The sequence below is a fragment of the Mytilus californianus genome, unplaced genomic scaffold, assembly GCF_021869535.1.
Source record: "Mytilus californianus isolate M0D057914Y unplaced genomic scaffold, xbMytCali1.0.p SCAF_11, whole genome shotgun sequence".
In the NCBI taxonomy this organism is placed as follows: Eukaryota; Metazoa; Mollusca; class Bivalvia; order Mytilida; family Mytilidae; genus Mytilus; species Mytilus californianus.
Genome location: NW_026262593.1, coordinates 1,540,868 through 1,560,272, shown reverse-complemented (window position 1 = coordinate 1,560,272; position 19,405 = coordinate 1,540,868). Strand labels below are relative to the sequence as shown.

At 32.3% G+C, this 19,405-nt stretch overlaps 2 protein-coding genes across 2 annotated transcripts in view; both read right to left on the bottom strand.

Annotated features, from left to right (window-relative positions):
* LOC127719347 (complement C1q tumor necrosis factor-related protein 6-like) overlaps positions 1-19,405 on the bottom strand; it is a 42,953-nt gene that overhangs the window by 12,401 nt on the left and 11,147 nt on the right. The window lies entirely within an intron of this gene.
* On the bottom strand, positions 6,776-8,609 carry LOC127719344 (complement C1q-like protein 3). The gene is made up of 3 exons (XM_052225413.1): positions 8,464-8,609; positions 7,602-7,655; positions 6,776-7,217 (listed from the first exon to the last, which is right to left on the bottom strand). The coding sequence occupies exons 1-3, from the start codon at positions 8,549-8,551 to the stop codon at positions 6,790-6,792; spliced, it is 570 nt and encodes a 189-aa protein (XP_052081373.1). The 5' UTR covers positions 8,552-8,609; the 3' UTR covers positions 6,776-6,789.

The following is a 19,405-nucleotide window of genomic DNA, read 5'->3' as shown; positions in this document are numbered from 1 at the left end:
AAAAGTTTTATTAACAATTTATATTTTTTTGACTTTTTAAAAAGACATATCCAACTTCATCTACTCCTTCACACTGGTGCAATCTTCTAAAATATTTATAATCTTTATTAAAATTGTGTCCTGTGTTTACTGTGAGGTCCTTACAACAGTATATCATATTTCGGAAAGCAGATAGTAAAAACGTCTATTAGTAGACACCCAGCAACAGGTTGTTTACGCGCGTCTGGCGCTAATACAAAATTTCTATACTGGTATCTATGATGAGTTTATTCAGATAACGTTGTATTGATGAAGACTGTTCTGTGAACTTTATTTTTTATGTGTGTCGTTAGGTTGCTGTTTCATTGATATATATCCTATATCTATAAAAAAAAGTATATTAAACCGTTGCTACGTATAATTCACAGAATGTGTTCCCAAAGATGTTTTATTCTAAATACCAAAACATATACGTTTGTTAGTGTTTTAGAGTCATCTAACCACGATGATTGTTTGCGTAAGATGTGAACATAAAATATGGAGTTGTCGCATCAATCCCACTGAGACAACTACCCAACATAGAAAATAAAGTAAAGAACTGCATTTATTATTAAGAATCTAAGGTTCAAACTCCCTCAAGGAAACTTGACCTAAGATAAAATCGCCTATTATATGAAGGTCCAGTTTTGTCATACATATAGATTATACATATCGTATTTACACATCACTGGCTGTTAAATGTTTGTGTTTGAGTGTCCTTGATGAAGGTTAATACAGAAAAACGCGTCGTAAGCACGCCATTGATAAAGTGTTTTTTTTTTCATGTAACAGAACTTGGTCGATACCGCTGCTGGTTAACTGTTTGTTTCCGAGAGTATTATCAGCTAAGAAGTTAGTGGTACGTACTAGAATGATATATAACTTTCTTATTTGAAATTCCCAGTAGATAAATTCAGTATCACGAAACGAAGGTTCCAATTTCCCCAAGGAAAGTTAATCTTAGATACATTGACTATTCTGTCCAGGTCCTTTTTGGTCATATAGCTCCTAGAGTTTCTTCCTGTTTACACATCCCTGAATTTTTTATGCTTAGGTTTTGGCGTTCCCGATTAAGGTAAATATTGAAGAAAGCTTCGAACGCAAGGAAAGAATCAATGATTGTTTCATCTACAGGTCATTATACGGCCTTTGACCATTGGCAAAATCCATACCATATAGAAAGCTACAACAGGCACATATATTACAAAATTTGAAACAATTAAAAGTAAAATCGAAAGGTCTCAAATTAGCTAACAACGTTAAGCAAATAGATATGTCAGATAACAATTAACGACAACCACTTGACTACACCTGACTCGGGACTGGCACATTGAAAATGTGGCGTTAGCAAATATGTTTGTAAACGCTCAGCCTTTGACAGTAATGTAACGTTTTGTTGATATCAGTTGTCAGTTTTCTGTGACTTATGGCGTTTAGGACGCGTGGTAACCCGCAGATATCTATTTTGGTTGAGTTTTATTGTTTATTTGATAAGCCGTTGACCGAAAGTGTTCACTGTACATATCCGTTTATCAATAATCATAACAATATACTCTGAAAGCAGAACCGTTTATTCTCATGGAAACAAAGACTTAAAAAATCTGGCTGATGAGAACAAAACGTTCACAAAACAGACTAAATTAAAAACAAACTAATTGGAATTTTTATATTCACGTGCACATTCATGGTTCTACAATCTGTCGATACCTATATCTTGGCATTGCACAAGCTCATGTCGTTCTCAGACTGTTAATGAAGTCCTTACATTAAATAAATTGGATGTTGGATGTGTACTGATTGATATTTTAGTCTTAGACGTATGATATGTTTATTGATTGTTATTTGCTTTGAACTAGCTGCTAGTAACTGTGAGTACTCTCAGATTTGAACGTAGTATCTTTTTTAGTTGTGGGATGTATAAAAACCCTGCCACGTTCACTCTGTGTTTTTGTTAAATGTTTTTCTGCTTTGTATCGATCTGATGAGTTTAGCCATTTTCAACTGATTTTTATAGTTTGTTCTTATGTTGTGATGTTACATCAATGTCCCAGGTTAATGAGGGTTTTGTGTCAACAAACTATTTTAACCCTGTCACATTATATATGGGCCTGTACTAAAGCAGGAGCCTGTAATTCGGTAGTTGTCATTTGTTGCTGTATATCATATTTATTTTCGATATTTTTTATATATAAATCAGGCCGTTAGTTTTCTCGTTTGCATTGTTTGACATTTGTTCTTTCGGGGCCGTTTATAGGTTACTATACGGTATGCGTTTTGCTCTTTGTTGAAGGCCGTACGGTTACCTATAGTTGTAAACTTCTATGTCTTTTGATCTCTGGTGGAGGGTTGTCTACTTTGCAATCATACCACATCTTCTTATTTTTATAAACTTAGCTTATTTATCTTTACTTGAGATAGAGGACTGGAACATGAGGAAGCAGTTTGTTACATATTATAATACGTTAGATTGATCGATGAACGGTCTCTAATCGATGTCTGTTTCTTGAAATCGCAGTCTATTCTGACGTAACAGGTTCAAATCGAGGTCAACAAATTTTAATTCTCTAATAGACTTCAAATTGAATGTCAGTGTTGCACCAGAACAAAGACTGGTTGTATTCTCCAAAAAATGAGACCCACAAAGCTTAAATTTTTATATCATAGTAGTAATGATTTTAATATTTTTAATTTTCTCAATCTTTTATGCCAAAGGCTTGAGTAAAGGTGATCTTGGGATCAATCAGTTTAAATCGAAGACTTTAACACTAGTATTTGCAGCTTCTCTTTCTTTAACGCGGCGGTTTTTGGGAGTTAGAGCATAGGCCTATTGAATCAGGGTTATGATAATGTGTCCAAATGTGTTAAAAGTAAAATAACAAAAATACTGAAGTCCAACGAAAATTCAAACTGGAAAGTCCCTTTACAAATTTCTAAATCAAAAGGTCAAACACATCAAACGAATGGAAAACAGTTGTCATATTCTCGACTTGGTACGGGCATTTCCTTATGTAGAAAATGATGGACTAAACCTAGTTTTATAGCTAGCTAAACCTCTCACTTGTATGACAGTCACATAGAATTCCATTATATTGACAACAATGTTTGAGCAAACCAAACAGACATAATAGATAAAAATGTCAAAATTCGGGTACAGCAGTCAACATTGTGTTATAATTTTAATCCCTATAAAAACAAAGAACTATGTCAACAAAGAAAAACAAATTGACATGCAGATACTCTATAGAAAAAGCACTTGAACAAAAATGAAAGACATTAATACCAAAAATGACCATAGCACAATAACACAATGGCGGAATGTGTAAATACCGAGCCACACGAAAAGGATATTACCAAAAACAGTAAAGGTTAAAAATATACAAAGACAAATAAAAAGATCACTTTAACACGTAATTAAGATGATGAACAACGTCAGTTCCTAGAATCTATACTTTAAGACCATCATGTATTATGTGTGAAGTTGATACGGAACAAGATCTTGGTATCGTCCGATGGACTTTTTTTTTCGTAAAAAAACGAGACGTTCTTTGACATAACCCTGGTTCATCGACTTTTATGCCCAGACACTGGTGACGTTTTATAAAGTCTGAGTAGCAGCTGCAAGCTCTTGAATACCGAATGAGTTGGGAAATGCATATCCAAATTGCAGGTGAAGTTGGTATGCTGCTAAGGTGGGGAAAATTTTTAATTTCAAAATTAAAATCGTCTCGTTTGTCATAGATTCTGGTACTGAGATGACCGCTTATGTCAAATTCGAGATATAAGTATAAAAGTTGTTTCTTGAATTTCTAGTTCTGAAGGATATATTAATGGAACCCAATCAGAAAAGTTTAAATTGTTAATGGAAAGAACATCATCAGCATATCTGAATGTGAAATTAAATGATTTGGTTCTTAAATCATTTTGTTTTTGACAAGTGTCTGAAGGAACTCACTCCGACTCATACGAAAATAAGAAGAGGTCAGCAAGGAGAGGCGCACAGTTGGTTCCCATAGAAATGCCAACAATTTGTTGATAAAGTCTACCACCAAATTCAACAAATACGTTGTCAATAAGCAACTCCAGCATACTAATCACTTGTTCCTCGGTGTATCATGATTTACCTTTTTGTTCACTATTAACATGTAATAATATTCTTATGTGTCTGTAATCTATCAATATCGTTGTCCCTAACATGATATTAAAAGAATAGGCGTATTTGATTTAATGAAAATAATCGGTAAGAGTTTTCTCTCGTAGAAATAGGTTGAATCAGACAATTTTTTTATCCATCAAAACTAGTATATACTATGTGAAAATTCATGTATCAGATCGCTAAGTTAAAGATAATTTCTGAAATGTGAGGGCGAATTATAAACTTTCCTTCTATCCTGCTTTACAAAGTTCTGTCAACGTGCTTGAAAATAACAACGGACATGGAACAACAACAAATAAATTGACTTTAAAATATTACGACATCTGTAGTCAGTAATTGGAAATGAGATATAAGATAAAGAGTTGTTTGAAGGAATCATGAACGTGTAGAGAGCATGGCACTCTCACTTCATTATACATTGAGTTTGATTGGAGAATACTGCGTATGTATACATCATGCAAAGCCAATATGCAACGATTGAAATTTCATTTTGTATAAATATAAGGAGATGTGGTATGATTGCCAATGGTATGAATATATTTTTTTTACCAGTTAAGTTAAACTTTACAGTGTTTTGAGTACACAGGGGATGCCCACAGGCAAACATGTCATTTATTTTCCTTCCGCCTTTATGCTGTAATAATTTATGAACAGCTTTTGGAAACATAATTTACTGATAAAGTTTGAAGACACTCCAGAGTCATCTACTATTTTGGTTTGAATCTCTATAATTTTAAATTCAGTGTCATTCATGGATAAATATAATGCTCTGAACTAAAATAAGTGTGACAACATAGCTTTAGAAAATAATAAATGGTAACTTGATATTACATGTAAGATTCACTCACTGTAACAGCTGGAAGAACATAGAGAAGGTTTCATGTGGAATTTACATATATATTTTGTGACTTTTGAAGAACGAAAGAGACAATTTCACACTATTGCAATTTTCTAACAGCGTTGTATGTAGTTTGAGGTTCTAATAACATTATGTCTAATTTCTAAATAGCTGACGAAAAAATATTTAAAAAAAACCACCTAACGTTTTATCGTATTTATTGTTGAAACTGAAACTGTTGATTATTTTTTTTACTAGTATTTGTACCGTAAAATGGATGTCTCATTGATATGTAACCCGTATTTAAAAAAAAAAAAGTCCATTAAATAGTTACTTGGAATACTACCTGAATCAGTCAACCTTTTCAACTCTAGATACCACAATATTCTGACGTTTTTGTTTTAACCATGATGTTTGTTTGCATAGGATGTAAACATTAAAATCAAGGAGATGTAGTATGATGCCCACTGAGACAACTATCCAATGAAAAATAAGGACCTAAACGACTGTAGGTTAGTAAAAAGTCTCGACAATGAACAAAGCTTATATCGTATATAAAGCTACAACAGCCACATATATAACAAGGTGTGAAACAATCAAAGAAAGAAAACCTAAAACCGCATAAAATTAAAAGCACCAAGGGAAAAATAAAAATGTCTTATAACAACAAACGTAAACAACTTGACTGCAAATCTCTGGCTTTGGGATGGTACATTAAAAATTTGGTTAAGTCAAATATATTGTAAACGCTTCTCCAAAGCTTTGAAAGTGATTTTATGATTCTTTTATATTTTGACAGTTTGTTTTACCTTATGGCGTTTAAAGCTAGTTACGCAATGTAGTTATAAATAATTGTTCTTTGCGAACGTGTGGTGACATCTATTTGGTTACGTTTTGTTTTTTACTTGATGCACCGTTGACCGAAAGTGTTCCTTGTACATCTTCGTTTACTCATGATAATACGATTTATTCTGAAAGCGGTACCAGTTATTCTCATGGCAACAAAGATGTAAAAAATTAGAGAATGAAAACAAAACCTTCATTAAACAAACTGAATCTAATTAAATCATGTTAACTTGAGATATAGTACAGGACCTGTGAAAACAGATAGTTTATCTATGACTGATCTCTAATCGACGTCCGTTCGTGAAATGGAGCCCTATCCGACGTTAGAGTTAGAAATCGTGGTCCAAACCTTTATTCTCCAATAGACTTCAAGTGTATTGTCAATGTCATACAAAAAAAAAAAAAAAAAAAAAAAAAAAAAAAGAAGTAAAATAACAAAAATACCGAACTCCAAGGAAAATTCAAATCGGAAAGTCCCTTATCTAAAGAGTCTCCCAAAAATAGTTTCTGAATTTAATCTATTAGTATTCTTTTTATTCTGCCTTGAAATAATTCGATAATTCGATACGTTAAGGTTTCTCTACACAAAAGCATATATATGATTTTGACGTATCTGGTACAAATTTTCAGAATCATTGGTTTTAAATGTTTTAGATTTAAGCGCCACTGATCAGTCTTATGTAGACGAATCGTTAAAAAAGGAGAAGAAACCAAAGGAGCATTCACAAATCATAAATCTTATAAAAACCGACAATACTATGGCCAAAAAGCAACCCTGACGAAATGAAAACAACAAAAACCTAAATCACATAGAAAACTAAAACATGAATAAGACGAACCATACCAAAAATCGGGCGAATTATAAGCCTAGTTAATTTGATGATTATTTTTGGCTTTTCAATACAATAAAACAAAATAAATACTTTGTAAGGTTTTATTTAGCAATAAGATATCCAGAGAAGGTACTGTAGTTATGATCATTACTAAAGATTTTTTGACCGTCATGACTTTTACACCTTATATAGATGCGATCACCTTTCTTTAAATTCAGCACAACATCAAAGGTACCAGTTTTATAACCATCGCCTTTCGTATAACTTCCAGCGGTCGTTGTATCATTGTGCCATAAATGGAGAAACAGTGATTTACCATCTACTGACATAACAACTGCTGAGAAGTGGTAAAGACCAGGCATTGAAGCAGTAAAGACACCTGTAGTAACGTCGTAAGCATTCAAATTATTTGTCCATAGCTTATCAAACTTTACAATAGCATTGGACGATAGAGTTTGTTGAGTATTCCTGTATGCTGTGAAAGCAGGTGTATCTTTTTTAGTCGATATATTTCCTTGTCCTCCATGCCCTGAAATTAGATTACAACAATTATTATTTTTATTTTGATATGGTCTTTTAAAGGAGTATAAAGTTGTCTTGTATAGTTATTATCCTAAGAATACATTCGTCTGATTTCCTTTACAGATAAACACTAAATCTGCTAAATGCTTTTTACTCAGCACGAATAATCGTTTATTTTCTCAAATTATATGCAACTTATTAATAGCGATTAGTATCATTTTTGATATTAAATGGCATTTTTTGAAAACAAACGTCGAAAAAGAGATTATGAAAAAGATGAACCAAATCAGAATTCGGTGTTTGATATACGAATAAGGCATATCAGACATGATAAGGAAAAAGACAAGGAGAGGGGGATATGACCAAAATATATGAATTAAATCATTAGTACCTGTTCCTTTCAACTTTAACATCATTCCAATAAGGTCATCAAACAGTGAGTTTTCTGCAAATATTGAAACAAATGTTCAAAGATCAGAATAGTCAACATTCGTATTTGATTTGTTAAATAATATTTACGTTTATGCTTTCAAAAGTGATATTTCTTTACCTTAAAACTTCAATTTCTTTTGTTTTGCTAGACTATATCTTGCACAGTCTAGTAATTAAGAATACATATATTACTTGCACTTTGAAATATAAGATTAAAACTAATGATATAAATCCATCATGAAAACTATAGGTTATTTTATTATAAAACGCAATACTTTAAACCCGTTATACCCTAAGCAAGCTTACCGCTACATGGGCTGCTCACGAATCATATAAATAACCAAGCTAAAAGGAACACGAGCTGCTCATGTGACATATAACTTACCAAGCTTAGAGCTACATGGACTGCTCACGACACATATGACTTATCAAGCTTTGAGCTACATAAGCTGCTCCCAATTCATATAATTAACCAAGCTTACAGCAACACGAGCTACTGACGACACATATAACTTACCAAGCTTACAGCTACACGAACTGCTCACGACAGATATTACTTACCAAGCTTAGAGATACATTAGCTAATTACGATACATAAAACTTAGCTTAGAACTACATATGCTGCTCAAGGCATATATAAATTATCCAGCTTAGAACTACATAAGCTGCTCAAGACACATATAATTTACCCAGCTTAGAACTACATAAGCTGCTCAAGGCACATATAACTTACTAAGCTTAGAACTACATAAGCTGCTCACGACAGATATAACTTACCCATATTAGAACTACATAAGCTGCTCAAGACACATATAACTTACCCAGCTTAGCATTACATGAGCTGGTAACGACACATATCTGTCCGCTTAAAACAAGACATATTATTGGTAGATGCTGTAGTATGAACATTATTTCATTGGTCGACTGTACAGAGAATTAAACTGACGAGGTTATAACTTATCATTTCATTTTTGAAGAAGAGCTCTTTTATACATATGTACCTGTCTAAAGCTTTACTGTGTCATTAAATTGTAATTTGATATATATACCCTTTCCGTGTTTATTTGGAACAGCTGTAAAAAGATACTAGTATAGTTTGTATGGCACGTGTTTCCTGAATATCGGTCTCCAAATTACGGTTAAGCCTGAAAGTCAAACAGACTGTAAATTATTTGGTTTACAATATAAATAAACTCATCAAATAGATAACCACATTAAAATTATGTACGCCAGACGAACGTTTCGTCTAGAAAAGAATCAGCAGAGACACTCGAATCAGAAAAAAATATCAAGGCAAAATAAAATAAGAAGTTGATGACATAATGCTGTGAGGACCAAATATAATTGCTCTAATTAGTTCAGCGAAACTAGTTAGAACCATCATCTGCTTACCCTTTGGTGGTTTTACGGAACACTAGTTTCTGGGCTAGAGTGTCCATGTACATTTACGTCCGTTAAAATCAGTACCGATCACTTGGTAGTAAGATAAACCGTCTTATACTTGTTACAGTACATGCGACATGTGTCATTTTGCATTTTACTTCATTAGATCGTCTGCAAAAGCAAGGGAAGTCAAATATATTAACTTTTAAATATATTAAACTAAATAGTTATATTAATACAGAAAAAAAAAACTTTAAAGGTGAACTTCGTCTGATGGAGTTGCAACCCTTATTTAGGTCCAGTAAAATAATCGTCAACGCCTTTACGTATTGTTTATAAAAGTAAAACCAACATTATCAATGGTCATCTTTGCAAGGAGTTAACACTTTTATTTTAGTACATTTGTTTGATTTATGCTATGAATATACTAGATATGAAAGAATAAAACAGAAACGCTATTGCGTTTCTATCTTATTATTTCTATGTATTATATGCATATCATGATATAACAATGATGCATGTACAATTAATTTGTCAACATTGTATATATCCTATAAGATGTACTTGATTTTGGAATAAAGTATTATTATTATTTTGTACGTTACATAGATCTTGAAAACATTTCCTAGGAAGACTCGCGATAAAAAAAATCTAATTCAAAATTATATTTTCCAAATTAAAGGGCCCATTGAGATTATATAAAATACAAATCAATACAATATTCAAACAAAAATCACATGCAAGAAAACATTCATACTGGTTATTAAATGAGAATTTTGAAGACGGAAAATATCAGGAGAAGCGAGAACAAGTACAAATTTAATGTGTATCACTTTTTCCTGTCTCAAATAAAAGATTCTTTTCATACCAGACTAAGTACTGTATTAAACACTTAATCTTCTTTTGTATAGATCCAGATAAAAAGGCTTTCGAGATTGATGTTTCTCGTGTTTTGAAAACTTTTGAAATAAAGGTATTATAAAGAGGACACTTAAAACAAAAATAATTCAATTCAACTTCTTTAATGTAAAGTGAACAATGTTGATACAGTCGTTCACATCAGGACAGCAGCTCAAGTTTTTCAGAGCTATTGAGCTTTTTCCTATGCCTCCCAGGCTTTATTAGCGAACTGTGATTACTCAGACTAAATAAAGGTAAAATTCTAGGGTTGTTAACATTGTTCGTTTTTATGTTACTTTCGGATCTGAAACTTAATTTGAATTTTATTGATTGATTGTTGTTTGCTTTACGCTCTGTGGCAAGTATTTCATTCATGTTCAAGTCCAAACTGTTAACAATAGATATAATAGAACGGTTTTGAACACGACAGGCGGTAATGTTGACTGACGATTGCAAAATATGATATATTAGTTAATTCAATAGGGAGAGAAATTTAGTTTTTCAATAGGCCACCTATGAACCCCCGAAGAGTTGTTGCAATGGTTCTCAACATGCTGAGACCGTTGCACTCTCTCACCAAGAAGCATCGGATTCTCAATAATGACCGGACATGATAATAAATGAACTCGTAATATATATCAGGCTTAAGATTATTTAAGCCAGACGCGTGTTTCGTCTACAAAAGAGTCATCAGTACCGCTCGAATCAAAATAATTAAAAAGGCCAAATAAGTACGATAAGTTATATGGTTTAGTAATATTGAAATAAGTGTTTAGAAAACACAGAAGTGTGAGCACAAAAACAACTAACCGAAATACTTGTGGAAACAATAAATATATGGTGACAGAAAGGTTAAATAACAACATAATAAATAAAAAAAAAAAGATAAAAACGGTACAGCTTGTAACATTTGTAATTTTTTCACGAATATTGTGGCGATATTGTTATGGTCTCTTTGTCTGTGATGTCCAGGGAATTTCCTGATATTTATCTTTCTCAGCATTCTAATACTAATTTTGACCAAATTTGCATTATAATATTATACATAAAACGTAAATATATTGTTGATTACATTCTTTTTTTCAAATGCAAAATGTTAACTACCTAAAATCTGATGACAAAAGGTTGTGTGCATGCTTGGAACTTTTAGACAGATCTATACCTGTTTATTTAAAGCAAAAACTAATTTTATTCTAGCCTTTTCACAATTTGTATAAATGATCTAACTAGCATCACGAACGATAACGCAGATTCTATTTGATCAGATTACGAGATAATTCCAGGTTTTTTTGGTGCAAATGAAATCATTTTATAATCTGACACCGAAAATGGATTTCAGCAAAAGCTAGCTAAATTATATGATTATGTCTTACTGGTTAGAATATCACACTGGAAACTTTATAAAGACAAGAACCAAATTGTTAGTCTTTAAGTTGTCTGTCCTAGTTATTTGTCATAACATTCTAGTTTTCATCTTCTAATGGTTATTTATTGACCATGTGTTATCTTCTCTAAAATTCTCTAAACATATTTAAGAATGATCTTAACTCTGATCAAATAAAGCAGTCATATCAGATCTTTGGACATTCCGATTATAATTAGATTTATTTGGTAAGGCCATTATTGTTTTAATATAAAGCAGTCATATCAGATCTTTGGACATTCCGATTATAATTAGATTTATTTGGTAAGGCCATTATTGTTTTAATATAAAGCAGTCATATCAGATCTCTGGACATTCCGATTATAATTAGATTTATTTGGTAAGGCCATTATTGTTTTAATAAAGCAGTCATATCAGATTTTTGGACATTCCGATTATAATTAGATTTATTTGGTAAGGCCATTATTGTTTTAATAAAGCAGTCATATCAGATTTTTGGACATTCCGATTATAATTAGATTTATTTGGTAAGGCCATTATTGTTTTAATAAAGCAGTCATATCAGATCTTTGGACATTCCGATTATAATTAGATTTATTTGGTAAGGCCATTATTGTTTTAATATAAAACAATCATCAAAGATACTAGGCTTATAATTTATTTGTGTGGACGAGACGCACGTCTGGCATATTGAATTTTAAGCCTAGTACCTTTTGTTAGCTATTATTCGTGTGTTTCTTTGTCCTATATGTTCTCCCATTTATTTGTATTGTGGTCCTGTCATGTGATGTTGTCGTTTTGGTGTTGTGATTGACGTTGCCATAAAAGCGGGAGGTTTGGCATGCCACAAAACCAGGTTCAACCCACCATTTTTTTCTTAAAATGTCCTGTACCAAGTCAGGAAAATGGCCATTGTTATATTATAGTTCGTTTCTGTGTGTGTTACATTTTAATATTGTGTTTTTGTTGTGTCGTTGTTCTCTTATATTTGATGCGTTTCCCTCAGTTTTAGTTTGTAACCCGGATTTGTTTTTATCTCTATCGATTTATGAGTTTTCGAACAGCGGTATACTACTGTTGCCTTTATTTATAGGTTTAATCATTCGCAATCATAACCTGTTGAGTAGAACTTATAACGAATAAAAATAATTTGCCAGTCAAAATATTTACGATTTTCGAAAAAAAACTTGATACAGTTAACAATTGAATAAGATATAAATAATTGCAACAAATAACACCATTTGCATTTCTGGGTATTTAAGTGAGCTTGTATATTTAAGGGAGAATGACTCCATTGTTCTTTCAAAATGTTTCGGAGCTGAAACGATACCATAAATTCGTAAAAATTCTATTTTAGTTCTTGTTATTTTTCTTTCATATTATTTATTTATTGGAATGATTGGGGTTTGTCAATGGAAAAGAAAATGTCGTATGCAGACGTCTAAAAATAGACGAAATGAAATCGTGCAAAATACCGAAAATAATATAAACAGTAATTCAACTATGCGATTCAGGGAACTGGAGGAACGACAACGATTGACCAACCCAGTATGTTCAATTGAAGAATCACGCATTTAAAAACGCATTTAAAAACGCGTGTCTATATCTACCCAGTATGTTCAATTGAAGAATCACGCATTTAAAAACGCGTGTCTATATCTCCTCAGGGTATACCAGCTTACCAGTAATAAGTCAAAAATTTCGTGTCATAGTGTCATCCGAAAAGCAATTTGCATTTGATATCTGGCGTGTGAATATACATAATGTTGTTTGTAATGAGTAAGATATTATTTGTTGTCAACTTAATTGGAAAAGGAACGTGATGAATTTGAGAAATGAACAAAGATTTACGTTTTTGTATTGGACTATATATACTCAAGAAACCCAAGATATATGAGTTCAGTTATTCCTAATACTACAACAAAAAATATTTTAATTTGAAGTATTGATTTCTTGGATCACCTCTACGCAGTAGTGGGACGAGACTCAGATGTGCAGTTTCCGTAGTCGACGACGACGGTTTGTTAAAGTTTGTGATTAGGTCATTTTAGGGGAACCACTGAATGTAAGGCAATGATATTTAGTATTATTGGTATAGGCATTGACACATATTATTTCCAAGGCGATTATTTGGTTTTGCTCCATCAGTCATGCTCTATCGCCCTTGAAAATTTTGTTGAGGTTAGATACAAAAGTTTGTGATTAAGTCAGTTTAAGGTGAACCGTTAATGGTAGTTCAATGATATTTGGTATGCTTCTATGTTATTTGGTCTCTTGTGGAGAGTTGTCTCATTGACAATCATACCACATCTTCTTAGTCTTATAGTCATATCAGCATTTTTAGATATCATTTCCATTTGGATTAAATGGTTCTGCCCCTCAGTCGTTGTCTATTGACTTTGAATTTTTTGCCTAGTTTTCATGTAAATTGTAGTGATTAGGTTAGTTTAAGATGAACCACTTATGTTAATTAAGTCAATGATATTTTGTCTGTAGTTGTACAAGTATAGTATATCGTATTTCCAGGGCGAATATTTGGCCATGCACCTTCAATCATGTTAGATTGGCCTTGAGTGTTTTGTATAGTTTACATGTCAACGATTGCCATTTTAATTTCAACATTTGAATTTTCGATAAAAATTCATACAGGCGAGACCTATTCCTTTGTCAACAGTTCAATATTTAACTATTTTAAAAGTTTCATTGAAAGAATATTAGTACGATTTACACACAATTTTTTTATGATCAAACTCAATTTAGATAATTTATTGTTTTAAGGCTTAGATGCATTGCTTTTATTGAATTTTAACAAATCGGATTCATTTTAAGAATGTAAGTTTTAAACGGATTTATCCAGATGGGTAATCAGTATATTTATAAAAAAAAATGTTCTGTGTTAATCATTGTGGATAATGTTTCCTAGTTAAAACAAAAAGCCATCAATGGTTGCAGTCAATATACAAATGTATGTTATCAAAGTATCCATTTTGTCGTTCATTGTTCTTGATATAATTTAAGCATGATATAGTTCAAGATATTTAGTGGCCTTCATTGATTTACGGATGTCTAGACTCAATTTACTTTGGGATGTTACTTCAATGTAAAATACATTAATGTATTTAATGCATAAAATGGCCTCATAGGAAAGTTTCAGCATGTATTGACTAAGATAATAGACACTGTACATACTGATACCATCAGCGATTTATATGACAATCATCATGCAGATATATATGACAACATACAACAAAATAACAATGTACTAATATTTTTATATTGTCTATAACCTATAAATGTCGTTGTCTCTAACATAATATTAAAAAAATGCAGTATTAAATTAAGTGAAAGTAATTGGTTATTTTTTTTGTAAAAAAAGTGGAATTGGAGTTATACATTATTTCCCGAAACTGGCATATATTATGTGAATATTTCTTAAATGATAGGTCGAATTAATACAACTTTCCTTCTATCTGCTTTTCACAGTTTCGGACATGTGCTTAAAAATAACAACATACATGGAACAGTAACAAAAACATTGACGGTAAGAGATACGAAGGGGCACGGCGATATGAATTAGAACATTAGGTTTCTGGTTGAAGGTTGTCTTATTGGCAATCATACCACATTTTCTTATTTTAAAAAATTAAACCATAAATACTATACCGTGAAGTTGTTTGTAATAACGTTATTAGATTGTTCGATATTCTGATAATTGCCATATTTAGTCAAACTCAGTTCTCTGGTGTTTTAATCTTGTAAATCGATAAAGGAGAGACAAATCAAGGTAACAATCACAAACCCCAAAAGAAGCGAGCCCGAGTGTGCCGACAGTGTAAATGTCTCCTGTTATGCATGCATACGATAGCCCACCATTTACTAAAAGTCAACAAAAAATGAATACTGTTTATCAGAAGAAAAAAAAATAATTGTCATCTCTGTTGATGAGATTGTAAAATTCTTTTGTATGAACAGCGGTATACTACTATTGCCTTTATTTATTCATGTTCATGGCATACATTTCTTGCATATTGACGACGATAATAAATTAACAAATAATCCAAAAACTTTGGTTATTAAGCCTGACCGGGAAAAAAATGTTGAATTACCACGAGCAAATAGGCAGATAGTTGTGGACATTTAACCTTGGAAAAGAGAGGCGAAGGATATCAAAGGGACATTCAAACTAATAAATCGAAAACAAACTGACAACGCCATGGCCAAAAAAGAAAAAGGCAAACAGACACACAAAAGTACACAAAACAACATAGAAAACCAAAGACTGAGCAACACGAACCCCACTAAAAACTGGGAGGGATCTCAGGTGCTCTGGAAGGGTAAGCAGATCTTGCTCCACATGTGGCACTTGTTGTGTTGCTAATGTAAGTACAAACCCGGTGATATGTCTAATTCGGTAGGTCACATTCGGGTGAAAAGTAACGATATTGTAGTTACGACAATTTGAACATATCCGTTGTCATCTGTTTAACAGATATTCCGTAACGGTCAACCAACTCGTGATGGAGTCCGTAAAATTTACGTAGAAATGATTTCAACTTCACTACTTGGTGCTCTTGGTTTAATAGCTTCTTTGTGAGCAGCAAACCTCTATCAAGGAAATCACGATAGGCATCATACAAGACCCTCGACGACATGTTTGACTGGATCATGAACATGTAGATAACATGGCATATTAACTACATTATGCATTGCATCTGATTGGACGATACTGCGTATTTATACATCTTGCAAAGCCAATTGGCCGCCCAATCTGCCACGAGTGAAATACCGGACGGGAAATTGTCATGGGAGCATATGTTTACACCAAAGTCAACCTTTGGCGTCTTTTGAGTACACAGGCGTGCCTACAGACTAACAGGCCAACTATTTTCTTATCTCCTTTATGCTATAATTAATTTATGAACTGCCTTTGGAACGATAACTCACTAATACAGTTTGATTTTTCTCCAGAGAAAAACGAATAAAATATCTAAAATACTATAATGTCATGTTTAATGCTAAATTCGAAATGTACATATGTTGCATCGAATTAATGATGCAGTTTTGTAATATCAATAGTGGTGGTTATAGAATTTATATAATACCTAAATGTACCAGATGTCAATCAAAACACGATGACTAACAATTGAACATCAGAATATAGCGCAATTATAATTTAGTAAAGTACGAATTCCAAAGTATGAATGGAACTTTTAAAGAGTAATTTCTGCAAAGTAAATTCTTTTCCCAATTGAGAAAGGTTTGGCGTTTTCAATGCAAAATGTTATCAATGTAGAATATCATTGAAAGATTCAAACATTGGATGTTTGACACGTGTTGATCTATTATAAAAATAAGAAGATGTGGTATGATTGCGAATTAAACAACTATCCACAAGAGACCAAATGACACAGAAATTTATGACTATAGGTCATCGTACGGCTTTCAACAATGAATAAAACCCATACCGCATAGTCAGCTTTAAAAGGCCCCGAAATGACAAATGTAAAACCATTCAAACGAGAAAACAAACGGCCAGATTTGTGTGTTCATTATTCTATTGTGCTGTATTTGTGTTCTGTCGTAAATTAATTTTAGGTGTTCGTTGTTATTCTGTGGTTAACATGTTGAAATGTACTTTTATAATATTTATTTATGTATTTCTCTGCCCTAATTGTTCTTGCATTTATTTGTACTGCATTCCTATAACGTATTATGTCATTTTATCGGTATTTTTAACATTGCCATATAAGCGGGAGGTTTGGCTAGCCATAAAACCAGGTTCAACTCACCATTTGTTCTTAAAATGTCCTGTACCATGTCAGGAATATGGCAGTTGTTATCACATTGCCGTTTCTATGTATGTTGGCGTCTGTTTTTGTAGCAGTTCAGTGTTTCTGTTGTTCCGTTTTGTTTCCTCTCATAGTTGATGTGTTTCCCTCAGTTTGGTTTTTGATCCGGATTTGTTTCAGTTAAATCGATTTATGACTATTGAACAGCGGTATACTACTATTGCCTTTATTTATGTACAAAATAATGTACGAAAAACAAATATGATATACAGCAACAAACGACAACCACTGAATTTACAGGCTCCTGACTTGGGACAGGCACATATAGAATGTGGCGGGATTAAACTAGTTTAAAGGCGTCAACCATCCCCTAACATAGGACGGTTGTGTTACAGTACAACATAAGAACAAACTATAGAAATCAATTGAAAACTCGTCAGATGGATACAAAGCAGAAATACATCTAACATCAACATAGGCTGGACGTGGCAGGGTACTTATACACCCCCACAAGTAAAAATAAGTTTGCATTGTGAAAAAAAATAACACTATCGACAATATATATCAGGTAGTCCTCAAAAATGTGTCCAAACAATATGTCAACTCTAAATCGTACCGAGTCTATACATGGTTGTGAATGAATAGCAAAGAAGTACCAAAGATCTGCCATCAAATTACAAAAATATTTAAGTATGACATAAGACAACCACTGACAAGGATCCGGACTTTGAACAAGCAAATGAATTTAAGACGGGGTTAATCTTGTTGTTACCCTCTTCCTATTACTTAGATCAGTGGAACTGAAAAAAATACACACAAGAACATTTGAAAAATGCTCTTTATCATGACAACATCCGTTCTGTCAGAGGATGAATATTTCGCAATCTGAAGAGTTCTCTGAATTTTCTGATTTTAATGCCAAATATGCTTATTGTTAGACCTTTCATTTAAATTAAAATATATAAAAGATTTTATTATTTCTTATCTCAAAAATACAGAAATTTTGTTGGTTGATTACACATTAAATCAGAAAAGTTTTTTCTGAAAAGCAATCTTCATTTCTATGTATATTTTTAACAAGAACTCTTTTTCTTTTATTTCTTGCAAACAAGTTATTAGAGTTACCTTCTCATATTTTGTTTCAAACTTCTGTAATTAAAGATTCATTGTCAATAATAGACAAATGTTATTTTTTAAATATCGATATATGCGTGACAGCATAGCTTTCGAAAATGAAAAATGGTAACCTGATATTGCATGTATGATTCTCGCAATGTCACAGCTTGAAGAATATAGAAAAAGTTTTATTAACAATTTATATTTTTTCGACTTTTTAAAAAGACTTGTACGACTTTGCCCCCAGCAGAGCTATAGAAAAACAGTACATTAACGGGTGTTACACGGACACTTTTGAGATGATACACGGACACTTTTTAGTTGTTACACGGACACTTTTTATGAATAGAATCACTCGTGCATGATCAGTGAGTTCAAGGGCACTTTAAATTTCAATAAGATTAGAACTTTTTGTTTCACCGACATATTTCCTGTCTTTTTTATTAAAATATTTACGTTAGCATCAATAATTTTTTTTTCCAAACAATTCCAGTAAATTACTATTCATATCAGTACACTACAGGATTGACCATTTACTTCAAAAGGGGGGTTTGGGTTTTTTCCTAAAAAAAAATATTTTGATCCCCAATTTTATGAGAAAAAATATATTGTGGTCAAGCAGATGAAAAAAAATAATGTTTTGATTCCTGATTTTTCCAATACCGTATATAATAGTGCTAATTTCGAAAACAAAAAATATTTGGGTGATAGTGTTGAAAAACTAAATAATTTTCTTACTCAGAAAAGAACATACCGCCCTTTTGAAGCTAAATGGTCGGTCCGTAAATGTATTTTTTTTTTCTCACTATATGGATAGTATTCTGGACAATGCTGAAAGTAAAGAAATGATGATACCGACGTTTATATTTCAATAAAAAAGACAGGAAATATATATAAAAAAATCAAATCTTATCAAAAGATAAATCCCTATCAACTCACTAATGCACGATTGATCCTATAAATAAAAAGTGTCCGTTCAAATAGGCAGCAAATCTTGAAAAAAATCATTCAACTTATGTCATCAATTTTGGACGGTAAGCTGCGATTGGATCATATAGTAACACGTGTTTAATCCTGATCAACACTATCAGAGACATATGAAAACCTATAACAGTACAACATAAGAACAAACTATAGAAATCAATTGAAAAGGGCTTAACTCGTCAGATGGATACAATGCAGAAATACATC

Excerpts from the sequence above, each read along its gene's own strand:
- LOC127719344 (XM_052225413.1), bottom strand. The coding sequence starts at position 8,551 with ATGTTCATACTACAGCATCTACCAATAATATGTCTTGTTTTAAGCGGA. Across the intron at positions 7,656-8,463 it reads CTCATGTAATGCTAAGCTGG|AAAACTCACTGTTTGATGAC; the intron begins GTAAGTTATATG and ends CAATATTTGCAG. Across the intron at positions 7,218-7,601 it reads GTTAAAGTTGAAAGGAACAG|GGCATGGAGGACAAGGAAAT; the intron begins GTACTAATGATT and ends ATCTAATTTCAG.